Source organism: Hemicordylus capensis, chromosome 2 (genome assembly GCF_027244095.1).
Source record: "Hemicordylus capensis ecotype Gifberg chromosome 2, rHemCap1.1.pri, whole genome shotgun sequence".
Classification (NCBI taxonomy): domain Eukaryota; kingdom Metazoa; phylum Chordata; class Lepidosauria; order Squamata; family Cordylidae; genus Hemicordylus; species Hemicordylus capensis.
In genome coordinates, this window is record NC_069658.1 from 326,920,795 (window position 1) to 326,935,530 (window position 14,736).

Below are 14,736 nucleotides of genomic sequence, written 5' to 3' on the forward strand. Positions count from 1 at the left end.
CTTGCCTACTTACGGGTGCCAGAAAACAGGGTAACACCTCTCCTGCTGTCGCTGCACTGGTTATTTAATATATTAAATAGCCACCCAGAGACGTAAGTTTGGGTGGGGTATAAATTTAATATGAATGATTGAATGAATGAATGAATGAATGAATGAGTAAATAAATATTTTGGGGGGATAAATAAATAAAAATAAATTCCTATGAGTGAGGGAGGAGAGAATGGAAATGTCTCTCCTCCCTCACCTGTAGGAGTAAATTGCTGATCGGACAACCTTAGTAGGATTTTCATACCAGAGCTTCTGAGCTAAGTGTAGAGCAACAGGCCACAAGAGCAGTTGATCAGGGCAGTGAGAACTAAGGGATTTCACCAGCAATCCCCTTAAGGGTATACAGCCATTCTTGACTTCTCCCAAAATTTAACACACACTCATCAAAGGAGATCAGTCTAGAAGGAGCTCCTGTTTTTCACTTTTAACTTATCCTGGGTAGTAAGATCATCAATCTGAATTTGTATAATTCTGGGCCTTGGGCAGGTGGGGGATGAGAACTTGGAGCTTTCCTCCTGCGTGCTTTCAAGACTGCGACCTTGAATGTGGGAGGAAGTGGTGTAAAATCCTAACTCTAACCGGCTTCAAAATGGGAATAAACCAATTGTGGCCAGAGCTGTCTGAGGCTTTGAGTGGGGAGAGCAAGAGAAACAAGGAGCAGAGGAAACAACCCCCACACGTGAAGCAAATCGGAGAGGAAGATTGCCGGTAAAGCTGGGGAGTTGTGAGGTGGCAGGAGAAGAGAATGAGAAAGATAGAGAGGAGGAGGAGGGGGCGGGTGACTTGACGGTTTACCTCTCCTCCTTTTTAATTTTTTCCTCTGTGAATTTGCGCAACAGGCTCTTGCAAAGAAAAAGAAAAACCTGGCCGATTGCAACTGAAAGAGGTACTGCTGGTACTGTTGCACCAGAGCGCTGAGGAAATTGGTTTTTTGTTAGGTGTTTTTTTTAAGCTGATAGGGGAAACTGTGGGGTGTGTGTGTGTGTGTGTGTGTGTGTGTGTGTGTGTGTGTAAACCAGTGACTATTTTCTCACACACATACAATGCATTAAACTTGAAACATCAAGATAAGATATAATTACAGGCTGGGGCTGTGCGAACATTCCCATATGCAAGACAGTGTCAAAACCCAGATCGTACGAACGCACACCAAGCCTATCCATTGTGAAGCATTTTTAAGCTGTCATCTGGCAAGCACCCTGGTATAGAAATAACTAGTTATGGCACTGCAACTATGTGGAAGAGATTCTCTGCAATTTCCATGAGAATCACATATATGAAAGTGCTTAGGATTGTGGCTGAGTAACTAATGCCCACCTGACTGTAGAAGCAGTTCAGAGCAAAGGACTGGAGGTGGGGTGTAATTCCAGGCTCGTGATGTAGTTTGTGGCTCAGGTGCTTTACACCTGTATAAGCCTGGTTTTGGAGATTTTCCTGTGCTCTATTAAAAGGAAAGGTTTTTTAAAAAAATGAAAAAGAAGAACTAGAGCAAAAACATGATTCAAATAGATACAGAGAAGAAAAACATGCAGCTAACAAAAATAAAACAAACAGCTATTCAGAAGAGCTGTGATTCAAACTTGGTGTAACCCAAACACCAAGCCCTCCCCTGATTACTCAGATTTTCAGTGGGAGGTCCTCCCAAAGAAGTGAGCTTAGGATAGGATTGCTGCCTCACATTTGCATGAACAATGGAAACATTCACTCACCCCAGATATCATTTACTGTTTATGACACAGTGAATGGCCGTGCAACTGTAGCAGCCATGCCTCCCTCTCCTTTTCTATAACCGGACTTGCTTGGGATGTTGGTCTGGAAAACTTGAAGTTAACACTTTTTCAAGTTTCAGGAGTGCAGAACTTGAGGCTATATATTTTGGCATTTCTAGTTCTGCAATGCATTCTGTTTTCTATTTTCTGTGCAAAATGAAAGCACATATAGAGCCTGTTAGAACCATTTTTCTCCTCCCCATTACCTCTGTGTGCTGATTTTAAAAGGGGACACTTTGTAATACAGGACCCTGGAAAATTAACTAAACTGCTAGAAATCTAGGGAAATAAATGTCTGCCACTGGGAACTGCTGTCGTTACTTAATTTGTCCTCTTGTGCAACATAAGAAAATTGCCTAGCAATCATATTGATTGATTTTCTCATACTTGTATCCCACTCTTCCTTTGTGGAGCTCAGAGTATTGCACAGAAGGTGATTCCATGTCCTCCTCACAACAACCCTGCAAGGCAGGGAGGTTGGGCTATAAGAGAACAGCTTGCCCAAGGCCACGCAGTGAGCTTCATGGTTAAGGAGTGATTTGCATCCTGGTCTCCCAGTCCAAGGCCGGCATCCTCTCTCCTACACCACCCTCTTCTACCTGCTCTTCCTATTCCCTTCGTCACATGGATGAAGCAGGGAAACGTAGCTTCATTATTGTTTTTCTACACAGAGGCGTAACTATAGGGGGGGCAGGGGGGGCACGTGCCCCGGGTGCCATCTTTTCTGGTCACATGGGGGGGCACCACCATGACAAAATTTTTTTTTAATTTTTTTTAAAAAAATTTTGTTAATACAAATGTTTCCTGCTCAGTGCAGCAGCGCTGCAGCAGTCAAGGGAGCGCGTCAGCGCCCCCTCCCCCATGAGTGGTCCCTTCCGCGCCGCCCGCACCCCCCCCCCATTGCTTTGCTGGCGCCTGGCGGCCAGTCAGTGGCCTGGCTTGGCGGCGGTGGCGGGCGCTTGTGAGGAAAAACCTAAGTATAATGTAGTATGGGGGGGGCGCAGGGGGCGCCATTTCAGTGCTTGCCCCGGGCGCCGTTTTCCCTAGTTACGCCTCTGTTTCTACACTACTGCTGCACAGCATAGTGCTGGCTATTGTATGCTTTTTCTGCATCCTGTGCAGAGTTTCCACAGCAGCTTTGCCCACAGAAGCATTTCTAGACAGTAGGCTTTACTGCAGGTTTACAGCAAGGCTTTGCTGTGAGTTCGAATTGGCCCCCCAAAACCAACACAAAAAGTGGATCTTTTTACCCCGGACATAAATCGGGCTATGCTCTAATGTGCAATGAAAAACCTGAATCATGCAAATGAAAATCCTCGCCCCCATAGTGCTTCCCGATAGCTCGCAGGGACTTCAGAGTAAATCTGGCAGATATGTAATGCACACCCTCCATTCTGGAGGAGAAGCAAGCTATAAAAGCCCTGTCTTGAACTGCTCCTGCTGGGGTAAAAGCAGTTGTGGTAACCAAACCTAGACATTACAAATGCAGCACGGAAAAGCTGTCCTGTGGGGTCATTTCCACCTGACAAAAGAATGTATCAGCTAACTCTTTGGCATCCTTTAGAAGGGCATCTAGAACACAGTTATTCACATACGGCATTTAACCATGGAACTAAATCATTGGCCTAGGTAGCCTCTAAGGCAACGAATTCAATAAGATTCAAAACACTAGTTCAGTTTTGAAAGAAGAACAAGGCTATCCAAAACTAATGCTGGCAAGGCATTTCTCTCCCAGCTGGACAGGTGTTTGATAACTTTTAACTCTCCCTGGCAGGAGAAGCTCTCACTCTAAGCAACCATTTGCTTCCTTCTACTACTAAAGCATGATTCCATATCTCTCTCTCTCTCTGTGTCTTTCTCCCCCTGCATATGCCAATACATTTGTCTGTGCTTGCTCCACTGCCCTGGCTCTGGCCCAGTGCATTACTCTCTCTGCAGAATTGCTCACCTTTTTTACAAATTGATGATTACATAACAACATGGTATTACAGTAGCTAGTAATTGACAAGGGCTTCTTCCTTATATGTACATCTTCAGAGGAGCCGAGGCACGATAGTTCCCCGCAGGTTAATGCTCTTATGGAGCCCTACTCACATCTCTCCCTCCCCCACACCCCACTCTGAGAGCTTAGCATCAGAAAATGGCAGGAAGCAACATAAGTGGGTGGTGAAGCTGCAAAATAGTGTGGTGTGTTTATATGTGAGGAGGAGGATTTTGTGCAACAAATGCACATTTGTTTCTCATTTGTTGTAAGGAGTTGTGCTTCTGCTGTGAAGATATCCCATTAACCAGGGATATTTTGTACCTGTGACTTTGTATCTATTTTGCTGCTGTGGTGGTTGTTTGGAGTGTGGTTGCACAAGTGTCATAGACTGTCATTGGGTATTGTTTGTGATGCAGTTGTAATACAACTCCTCTGTCCTCTGTTAGCACTATGTTGTGAATCCCTTTTTAGTTTAAAATTATTTAGAGGCTGTGTGCATCATGACACAAGCATACACTTGTCTACCCTGCCTAATCAAACTGCAGCTCTCACAGATACTTCTCACAGAAATACAAAACAAAATACACATTACAGGGTAGCTTTGCTCTTCGGATGACGGACGATCCCCTCCTGTACACATCTAACCACATTTTTAAAGGAACAAACAGCAGCACAGTTATCCCTCTGCAAGAAGGCTGTGCCTCTCAGACCCACTCGAACTGATATGACTGGATCATAGTGCACTTAGAACAGAGAAGGACTTATGAGCAAATTGCACAGTGATTAGGATATGGTTCAACTGATTCTGTGGAAAGCCCTCAGAAGTCTAGGCTCCATATGTCTGGAACTATCCAGCATACTGTGATAGAGAAACTCTCCAATCTCCAAGATCCTCTCTCCAGCCTTTCTTCCCCAGCTGACAGTTTCTTTGGCCATGTAACAACAGTATCATTTCTTTCCCCCCTCTCTCTTTTAGATTCCTCTTGACAGCTGTAGCTTTGCTGTCTAGCTACTCCATCCACTTGCTGCTCAAATCCTCAGGGATTGTGGGTAAGTATTGCCAACCTGGGTCAGGCCCTTTAGTGGGCTTGGAATACAGCCACCTCTCATATCTTTGCCAGTAAATTCTTTGTGTCCTAGAGTCTGAGAGCAGAATGGAGAACCTTTTTAGTCCCCAGTCACATCACTGAATCTATTTGTTTTCTGGAATTTGTTTTCTGGAAGAGCCAGAAGACAATGGAAGTGGTGCTTATTCTGACTGAGGAGTCAACTCAGTTTGCTCTGGTTATCTGCTTTTACGATCCTTCTACTCAAATAATGCTTGGATCAATGGGAAGAGTACCAGTGACCTCCACTGGAATAAAGATCTATCAAGACAAAGGGTGTGGCATCATCAGGGATTTGGGATTTTCAACTTTGCATTCTCCATCTTAGATATGTAATTTGTACTCAGTGTGCGTGCATGTACACACAAAAATTGTGATTTTTTTGTTCAAGATACTTTTATCATGGGGTGTTGGTGTTGGTGAGGATTGATAGAATCTTCAAGGACACTAACTGAATAGGGCCATGGAAAAGCACAATGCTAGGTAGGGACTGACTCTCCGTGCTAGTATTTCCCTGCTACTCTAGCACATCTAAAATGGATCATGCGGTATGTTAGTGCTGAAAGTTCCCACTGTATTACTATCATGGGAATGATGTAATGATTTTATTCTTCTTAGGACTAATAGCTTTAGTGTGTGGTTGCAGATTCACTGATTAGCATTTGTCAAAATCACCCATTGGCAATCCAATTTGTTCCTGCTGTGCTATCTGAAATCTTACATTCTTTGGCAGCAACATGTCTCCTACAGATGTAAGTTGTTTCTTCTCCCCCCACCCCCTTCATCATTTTCCATTGATTTTTGGTGCCCTGTAGGAATCCGAGCCTATGAACAACTGGGCTACAGGGCCTTTGGAACTCCAGGGAAATTGGCAGCTGCTGTTGCTATAACACTACAGAACATTGGAGGTAAGGAGGACATGGACACGATGAAGCTGCTGAGATCACGTCTTCCTTTCCTATTCTGTGAAGGACCACCTTCTTGTATAGGGAAGAATGAAGCGGGCCAAGAGAGGGATCCCAAGCATCTTTCCCCCACAATGGGACTTTGCCCCCTGGTGATTTCTCTCTCTCCCTCCTCAGCCATGTCAAGCTACCTGTACATTGTGAAGTCCGAAGTGCCTCTTGTCATCCAGACCTTCCTCAACCTAGAAGAGAAGACAACGTAAGTGGCCTCCTATGGTTCTTCCTCTTGTCTCTCCTAATTGTCTCTGGCCTCCTTGCCATTCTCTAAACTCCAGGGCCATCTTGCCATTATTGGTGTCCTTGGCAGAGGCCATGTGGGGTCAGCACTGTGGTTATGGGGATGGATATCCCATATCTCAACTCTCACAAGCACTATAGAGGGAGGGGAAGGGACATTTTTAATAGCCCTGCTCAGGCAAAGATTGTTCCCTGCTTTGGAAATGCTTATTATTAAAAAGTGACTAAAACTAAATTAAACAAATGAGCCTCCAAAAAAGAGCACTAGTGATAGAAACTATTGTGGGGTGGGTCGGCTTGGCAAGAACCAAAAGGCTTTGCTCCTCCCAACCTCCAAACACTCTGCTTTTCTTTTTTAAGATTATCCAGAGCCAGGCTGTATGACTTTATGTCTATTCGTGCATTTTTGTGGGCGTGAGAGTTGATCCCCATGGCTCTAGCTGCTTCACATGTTAAATGATGGCAAATGCTTGTTTTCTGCTGCATGTGCACATGGCAAGAGGCCCCATGACCAAATCCAGTTCTCTGGTCCATGTACCTCTGTCACCCAATGCTGTTGAAAAAAATGTGTGTTATCACATGCACATGTTGCTTTTTTAAGGTACCCACTTAAAAACAAAAGCTAATCCATAATTGTCACAGAACATTTTGAAATGCAGGAAAGGAGAAATGATTCATCTAGTCCATCTCTTTGCATGAGCAGGATCACGTTTCTGTCCTACTAAGAGATGAGATTATGTCCTTCAGCTTATCCATGGGGTTGGGTGGAGGCTGTAGTGGCTGATCAGCCATGCTGTCTTGTAAATTGTTGCTTGGCAAAAGATCTGGAGAATCTCTAGCTAGTTGTGGCTGCAGGCAGGGTTGCCTGAGCAGCTGGTCAGGAGGGAGCTGCAAGGCATCCACAAGAGCTCATCCAGTATGAAGTTGCCCTTTGCTGTTCCTGGAGCAGGAATGGATGTACCTGGTAGAATTCCACAGACTTTTCATTCCTAAAGCCCCCTCCGTGGGCATCCTTGCCTCTCGAGCACCCGTCTTTCTTCATTGTTGTTCTCTCTCCCTCCTCCTTCTGACTCAGTTCTAGTTCACATCTCTTTCTAGTAGCTCAGGGATTTGTCTCCTGCTGGGCAGCCTGTCACAGGGATTTCATGGCATTAAGCCTCTACTATTTTTGATTGACGCCAGTGCTGAATAAACCCCCAGCATAGGATTAAACCAGAGTGAACTTCCAATCCTTGTGCGACGCATCGCTTCCTCCTCAGTTCCTGCCATGGAGGCAGCTGCCTGATTCGTGCTTTCCACTCATCCTGGCTGGGCTCCAGCACACCTTTTGCCTTACAGTGTTTAACTGCATACAGAAAGCAGGGAGGAGAGAGAGAGAGAGCACATGAAAGAGAGAGCCAGCTTCTCTGGTTGCTGAGGGGTTAATACAGCCAACTGAGACAGCTAGTCATGGACATGTCCAGTTCCTAAGCAAGCTCCCAGCATGTCTGCCTCCTTGGATGTGATGGGTTGCTGTCAGTGCAGAAGGGTGGCTTTATGCTCAAAGCAGCCTGTCAATTACGTGCTGTAGTTGCTGGCAAGGAAGCAGTAACCAATTGGTTAGTTAGTAGTAACCAGAGCCCTAATGGCCTGGCATTCAGTTCCTTCTCTGCCATAAACAGGTTGCCTAGTCTCAAGGCTAGTAGGGGTGTGCACAGAACCGGGAAGCCCAGTTCGATTCAAATCGAACTGGACTCAAACTGAACTTGACCCAGTTTGGTTCTGTGCATCTCAAGCCAGGCCCAGTTCAGCTTGAGGCCAAACTGGTTCAGGCCTGACTTGAGTAGGGGGCGGGTTGTAGAAGTTCTAGAAGTTGTTTATATTTGTATTTGTATATATATATGTGTGTGTGTGTGTGTGTGTGTGTGTGTATAGAGAGAGAGAGAGAGTTTTATATATATATGTGTGTGTGTGCATATATATATATATAGAGAGAGAGAGAGAGAGAGAGAGAGAGAGAGAGATAGTTATATATATATATAGTTATAGTTTTATAGTTATCGTTATATAGTTATAATTATATAGTTATATATATATTTTAAAATTTACATCCGAGTCCAGCCATTCACACATTCCTAACGGCTAAGGAGTCTGAAAAAAATCCATGCCGATTCTTGTGCCAGAAAGCACATAATATAACATTAAGAGAAAAGCCATTAGTGGAGAATGTCATTTAAAGAAAATCACCCATCTAGGCCTCTTGTTTGCAGAAAGAAGTCCTGAGTGGCCATTGGCAGTTTGTGCTGATGTAAAGGTCTGACTGAGGGTTCCAGTGGTTTGGAGAGATCTCTCTCTTTCTCTGTCACCTGGGTTCATCTCTCACACTCACACCCATGCAGCTGCCATATACGGAGTTGGACCCTTGGTTCATCTCACTGAATGCTGCCTACACTGATTGGCAGCAGCTCTCCAGGGTTCTAGACAGGAGGCTTTTCTTGCCCTCCCTGGAGATGCCAGGCATTGAACTAAATACCTCCTGTGTGTAAAGCATGTGCTCTACCCTTGAGCTCTGTCCCTGTCCCCAGACATGATACTGTGTTCATCCTTCACTGGATGATGTCAAACTAGAACCTTCCAGTTTAAGAGAGGTCTGAGTAGCCCAATGGAGAGAAAGTGCTGTGTCTGTTCCAGGTGACAGGCAGAGATGGAATCTGAGAGGCAGGCCAAAGGCATAGGAACATAGGAACATGGGAAGCTGCCTTATATTGAGTCAGACCATTGGTCTATCTAGCTCGGTATTGTCTACCAAGACTGGCAGCTGCTTCACCAAAGTCGCAGGCAGGAATCTCTCTCAGCCCCGATTACCTGATGTGCCTTTAAATCCCCACCTCCGAGTTACAGTACTACCTGCATATACTTCATAACCTTGTGGGTTTCCAAATCCTTGTGTGTAAATCTTTGTAGATACAGTATATGATGTACAAACAACCACTTTGTATATAATTGTGCTTTGGCAACGTACTGTATGCTTTGGTAGTTTGTTGGTTCAATTAAAAAATCTTGTCCTATAAAAATAAAATAAAAAAATCTTGTCCTATCTTGGAGAAGTCAGGGAGGGAACTTGAAACCTTCTGCTCTTCCCAGAGCGGCTTCATCCCCTGAGGGGAATATCTTGCAGTGCTCACACATCCAGTCTCCCATTCAGATGCAACCAGGGCAGACCCTGCTTCGCTCAGGGGACAAGTCATGCTTGCTACCACATGTAGGCCAAGCTGGGTTAGCATTCTGCAGGGTATGAAGGTGAGGAGGCAGGGACAAAGTCAGCAGTTTGGATAGTGGGTAAGGCAGGGAAGCAGCTGGCTTTCAGGTTTACACATCATGTTTCTCGAACTTAGAACCAAAGGGATTGTAAGGCACTGTAAGTCAGAGAGCATACAAGTGCATAGGGGCAGGGGCATAGCCCCTTGGAGTGAGGGAGATAATGAAGAAACTAGGGAGGGGTGGATCTGGGGGGCCTGGGTTCTTTGAACCCATCTGCTCAATTATACCTGCACCCCTGCATAGGAGCCAACCATTAGACCTTGCTGTCTCCATGGACTTCCTGCTCTAGGAGGCATTTTTTCTTTGTCACGCTGCACTGGACTGAAGTAGCTGCAACCCGCCCTCTGGATTTCAACCACAGTGGTGCCCGTTCTCTCAGGATCCTGGGTTATGAAACCCACCGTGCCTGGCAGGGAGCAGGATTTTTTAAAAAAACTTAATACAGCTCTCAGCAGCTCTTCTATGTCCTCTTGAGTAGAAGTGGCCACCCTGAGGCTCTCCAGCTATTGTTGGGCTACAACTCCCATCATCCCCAGCTGCAATGTATTGCAGCTGGGAATGGTGGGAGTTGTAGTCCAGCAAAGGCTGGAGAGCTCCAGGGTGGCCTCCTGAGAATACTCCCTAGAGTATACGCTCTCCGCCCTTTAAAGACATCTCCTTAGGAATTTCCATGTACTGCCCTGTTTTCTTAGCCCTCCCAAAATAAAATATTCTGAAATCATGAACGCAAACTTCAGTTTCATCAATAGAATGAATTGTGTACAGCATGCAAATCAGGCCTGCTTCTATACAGATGTGCTTGACTTTGAATAATTTATCCCCCTTGTAGACTCTGGGCTTTGTGATTGTAAGATGTTGGACAGGGCCGAATTCTGGAGTCTCTGCTCCAGACCTCCTCCATTGCCTCAGTTTCCACCACACAAACAGATATGGCCAAAGATCATGTTGGTCGAGTCAACAAATGGAGGAGGAAGCAAAAGAGAAGTGGGGAGAGAGATCAGAGACTCAAAACAGTCTGCCTTGGAGTCAAAAGCAAAGCCATCTGATCTCGTTGTGGTTTTAGCCAATCTGATTTTATCAGTTCTGACAGTCCAAGCGTCTTTCACAGGAAAAGGGAAAGATCCATCAGGATGAACAGAAGTCAGTAGGGCAGGCTGTGTCCAGAGAGGAGGAGGAGGAGGAGATGTTGAAATGCATGTGTGCAGCCAGAGCTGTCCCCTCGGGTCAGCTTTGCTCAGTCCGTAGCCAGAGAAGCTGGTGCTGCTTGAGCTCTGCTGAGATAAAGGGCTCATCAAAACCTGAAGCTGGCCTCCGGAATCCCAGTGTTCAACATACAGAGTCACTGCTGTCTGCTGTGCTTGGCTGGTGTCACGGGCCAATGTGGGAGCTTGGGAGAACATCGCATTACACTGTTTACATATGCACCCAACCTCTCCTCCAGAGAGCTGATGGTGGCACGTGTGGGGTTTGCAAGCAGTCTCCCATCCATGTGCTGATCAGACTCAGAGCTGCTGAGCTTCGGCATTGCTGAGCGTTGTTTCATGGGCCTTCCGGCCATAGCCCTGCCCCCTCCCCAACCAGATGTTTGAATTGATGGTTCAAGGGCTGAGACCTAGAGGCCACCCGCAGAGGAAAAGAGCAGCATTCAGCTGTGTATTGCCACCTAAGGAGGTGAACAAACCCTGCAGCCCTGCCCAGAGCACTCTCTAGAAGGCCTTATTGCCACATAGGACCAGAGTATTGTCCCAGAGCTAGCCAGAGCATTGGTAGCAGGGACCCAGAGTCTACAGGAAAGGTCACAGAGAGAGCAAAACCCAGTATGTAATTTTAAAGTGTGGGGTAAGCCGGAGGGTCTCGCGTCTTTTTCCAGGCATACCAGGCTCAATGCCTATTAGTTTAAAAAAAAAAAAAGTTCTATGCAGGGCTGTGAATATCCTGTCATAACAATGTTCACAATCCTGTGCAAAAGAACAGTCAGCATGATACGTGCTTTCAAAAATTTCAGGTTTTCAGATTAATCTGGAATGTCTTGGAAACCACTCAGTGGCGGAGGTTAGGGTGGGGGGTGAGAGAGATAATGGGATGATGGGGGAGGATGATCGATGGGAAAGAGCAAAGATGAGGAGTGATGAGAACAAGGCCTGTCTAGGGCGCTGGGAAGATCCTTTAGCATCTCCCAGCAGCTCCTCATTCTGAAACCACACATATTGATCATTAGATGCCCAATGTAGCCTTTTTTAGTTCCTAAGACTTGATGCTTCCCATAAATTTCAGCTGAGAGATTATTGAGACTTTGTGGCTGTGGGATCTCCAGAGCAGCACTAGAGGCTCTCTGTGGATATTCAGGATGGGCTGGGGCTTGTTTAGTTTCCAGATTGTGCTGTTGTGAGGGGACCAGTGGACATGACCCTAGAATTCCAAGCACTCCAACAAGCAAATGCACATTCTTAAAGCACTATATGCACTATGTTAGGTATTACACATAACTGTGTTGTGCAGTACTTAGACTTGAAGTTGGCATGTGGAAGCATGTGGGCATCTGAAAATCTGAGGAGCTTGAAAATTAAATTTTGACTTGATACTGGGAATTTAAGGTCTGAGTGACTTTTCAGATTTAGGGATAGTGCTTAAGAATCAATGCTCAACTTTTGGCTGCAATTTTGGTGTTTATTGTTTCATACATTTCTAACTAGTACCAAAATCAGATTTTGGAAAGGAAGTAACTTTTTGCTTCAACTGTCCAGTTTTAATACTGCTTTGCCCTAAAATTCAAATGTATGTGAAGTTTCAATCCTGTTCCATATCATGACAGTGAGACTATAAAGAATTATGCCTTTACTATCCCAAGCAAAGCTCTAGTATTGTAGAATCTTTTCCTCCAAAGTGCTACATAAGATGTAACTTTGGCCTGTGTCATTCCAGGGACTGGTACATGAATGGCAACTATCTGGTAATCATGGTCTCTGTCACCATCATCCTCCCTCTGGCCCTCATGAAACAACTGGGTAAGTCTCCCTGTTCAGTGGGTGGAAAGGAGCCTTCTGGCTTAAACATATCAGGACACCATTTTGTCTGGCCTGCCATCTAGGAAGGGTCACTTACAGCCTGGCAGCTGCTTCCATGGGTACAGTGGGAGGAAGGAAGCTGATGGGGTAAGAAAGATCCATGCACTTAGTCCCACCCATGTAGCTTTGATACTCACATTCCCAGGTTGGCCTAGGCCCCTACACCACAAGGAAGCAGCTTTCACTTTCAGGATTCTGTCTCTCAAACTTTCCAGAAGCCTAGTGCTCCTTGTGGACTACACAGTCCAGAGAAAGGGTCGGAGAATGAGAGAGCTCTGTTGATTCCGGAACCTCAAAATTCACCTTTACTCCATGGCAGTATCTGTCCCCTAGAATTCTGCCCCTGGACTATCACTAAGATCAGGGTATGCTGACCCCAAGAGAGTAGAGATCAGCAGTTTTCAGGAACACTTCAGTACCAGTTGCAGGGGAGTAACAGCAGGAGAGAGGGCATGCCCTCAACTCCTGCTGTAGGCTTCCAGTGGCATCTGGTAGGCCACTGTGCAAAACAGGATGCTGGACTAGATGGGTCTTGGGCCTGATCCAGCAGGGCTGTTCTTATGTTCTCATGCAACTTTCTCTTGTGCCTTTTCTCAGGTTATCTTGGCTATGCCAGTGGGTTTTCCCTTAGCTGCATGGTCTTCTTCCTTATTTCGGTGAGTTGTGAGATGACGAGTAATTGCTTGTGTTACAAGGGCCCTGTTTGTAATACTGAGTTAGTTAATTACATTTGTATCTCACCCTTCTTCCAGGAAGCTAAGGGCAGCATGTATGGTTTTCCCAGCGTGGTGTAGTGGTTAGAGTGCTGGACTAGGACCGGGGAGACCCAAGTTCAAATCCCCATTCAACCATGAAACTAGCTGGGTGACTCTGGGCCAGTCACTTCTCTCTCAGCCTAGCCTACTTCACAGGGTTGTTGTGAGGAGAAACTCAAGTATGTAGTACACTGCTCTGGGCTCCTTGGAGGAAGAGTGGGATATAAATGTATTAATAATAGTAATAATAATAATAATAATAATAATAGTAGTAGTAGTAGTAGTAGTAGTAGTAGTAACAACAACAACAACAATAATAATAATAATAGCATCTCTGCAACAGCCCTATGAGGTAGACTAGGCTGAGATAGAGAGACTGACGCATTGAGCTTCAGGGATTTGAACTCAGCTCTCCCTAATCCAGCATTCCATCCATTACATCACCATGACTTCACACCTGAATATAGGCTTTGGGGGTCACTCCTGTCCGCTTCCCACTGAAATTAATTGCCTGAAAAGCCCCCTGACAACCTTTCTGCTCTGAGAGTAGAAATGCTTATGGATATTCTCATTTGGATTGTAAATGTTTACATTTTGATTTTGGTTCTTTCCTTCTGTCCAGTTTCCAAACTGCAGTGTTCATGAGAAAAAGAAGATCCTTGTTGACAGGATTTTGCACTTCGCTTCAGTGTCAACAAAGCTTTGGCGCATGTTGCCTGGTGTCAAGCCCTGTCCACTCACAGGCACCTTTCCCACTAGAACCTCCCCTTAGAAACCCTTAACCTGGTCTAGCCAGCCCTGGCACCTGGCCTTGGAATGCCTCTTCCAGGCTCCCCTCGCACTGGCAGGCTGGCCAAGGAGCAGCATTTTGTATTTGCTGCTGCTGCTGCTGCTGCTGCTGCTGCTAAGCGTGAAGGGCTGCAGTTTTTGCAAGTGCTGCTGGGCTGTCACACTGAGCAGCAAGCCGACTGCCCCGGCCATTTCGGCAACAGCCAGAGAGACACGTCATGGCACTCTCGCTCCCTTGTCAGCAACACTGATCTATTTCTGGGTGACGAAGCCTTGTGCCTTCATGGGGGTGACAGGAGAAGAAGGCTGGGAGCAGAAGCGGAGACCTCTGTGAGAGTAGCTGTGCCCATGACTCAGAGACACCCTCACAAGGACACCCTGGGAAGGGGCTGAAAGCAAAGCCGGAGGGTAAACGTCTTTCTTCGCTTTCATGCCCTTCCAGGCTGCCCACAAACCTTTGAGACAGGACAGGTTTTTAAACTGAAATAAATAAATTGCATACGGATTGCCGCTTGAAAACTGCTTAGCTGGAAGTGTTCATAGCTCATAATAATCACATCCTTTATCCTGACTCCTCATAGGGCATGCACTAAAAGAATCAAACGGGAAATCAAGCTTTTTTCTAACACTCCAGTCCTATAAATATGTGTGGCTGTGATATCCTGCAGAATAGAGCTGTAGTGTGATTCACGCTGGGGCAAGTCCACCCTGCTGTGCT

At 45.8% G+C, this 14,736-nt stretch overlaps 1 protein-coding gene across 10 annotated transcripts in view; it reads left to right on the forward strand.

The window, feature by feature from the left end:
* SLC38A3 (solute carrier family 38 member 3) overlaps nt 1-14,736 on the forward strand; it is a 199,322-nt gene that overhangs the window by 130,169 nt on the left and 54,417 nt on the right. For all 10 annotated transcript variants that reach the window (XR_008315959.1, XM_053295181.1, XM_053295183.1 and 7 more), the window contains 5 exons: nt 4,778-4,851; nt 5,723-5,815; nt 5,990-6,071; nt 12,332-12,414; nt 13,072-13,130. Coding sequence is in view for 9 of the 10 variants with exons in the window: in XM_053295181.1 (XP_053151156.1) it covers nt 4,778-4,851; nt 5,723-5,815; nt 5,990-6,071; nt 12,332-12,414; nt 13,072-13,130 (391 nt within the window). In the remaining variant the exon portion in view is untranslated. The remainder of the gene's footprint in view (nt 1-4,777; nt 4,852-5,722; nt 5,816-5,989; nt 6,072-12,331; nt 12,415-13,071; nt 13,131-14,736) is intronic.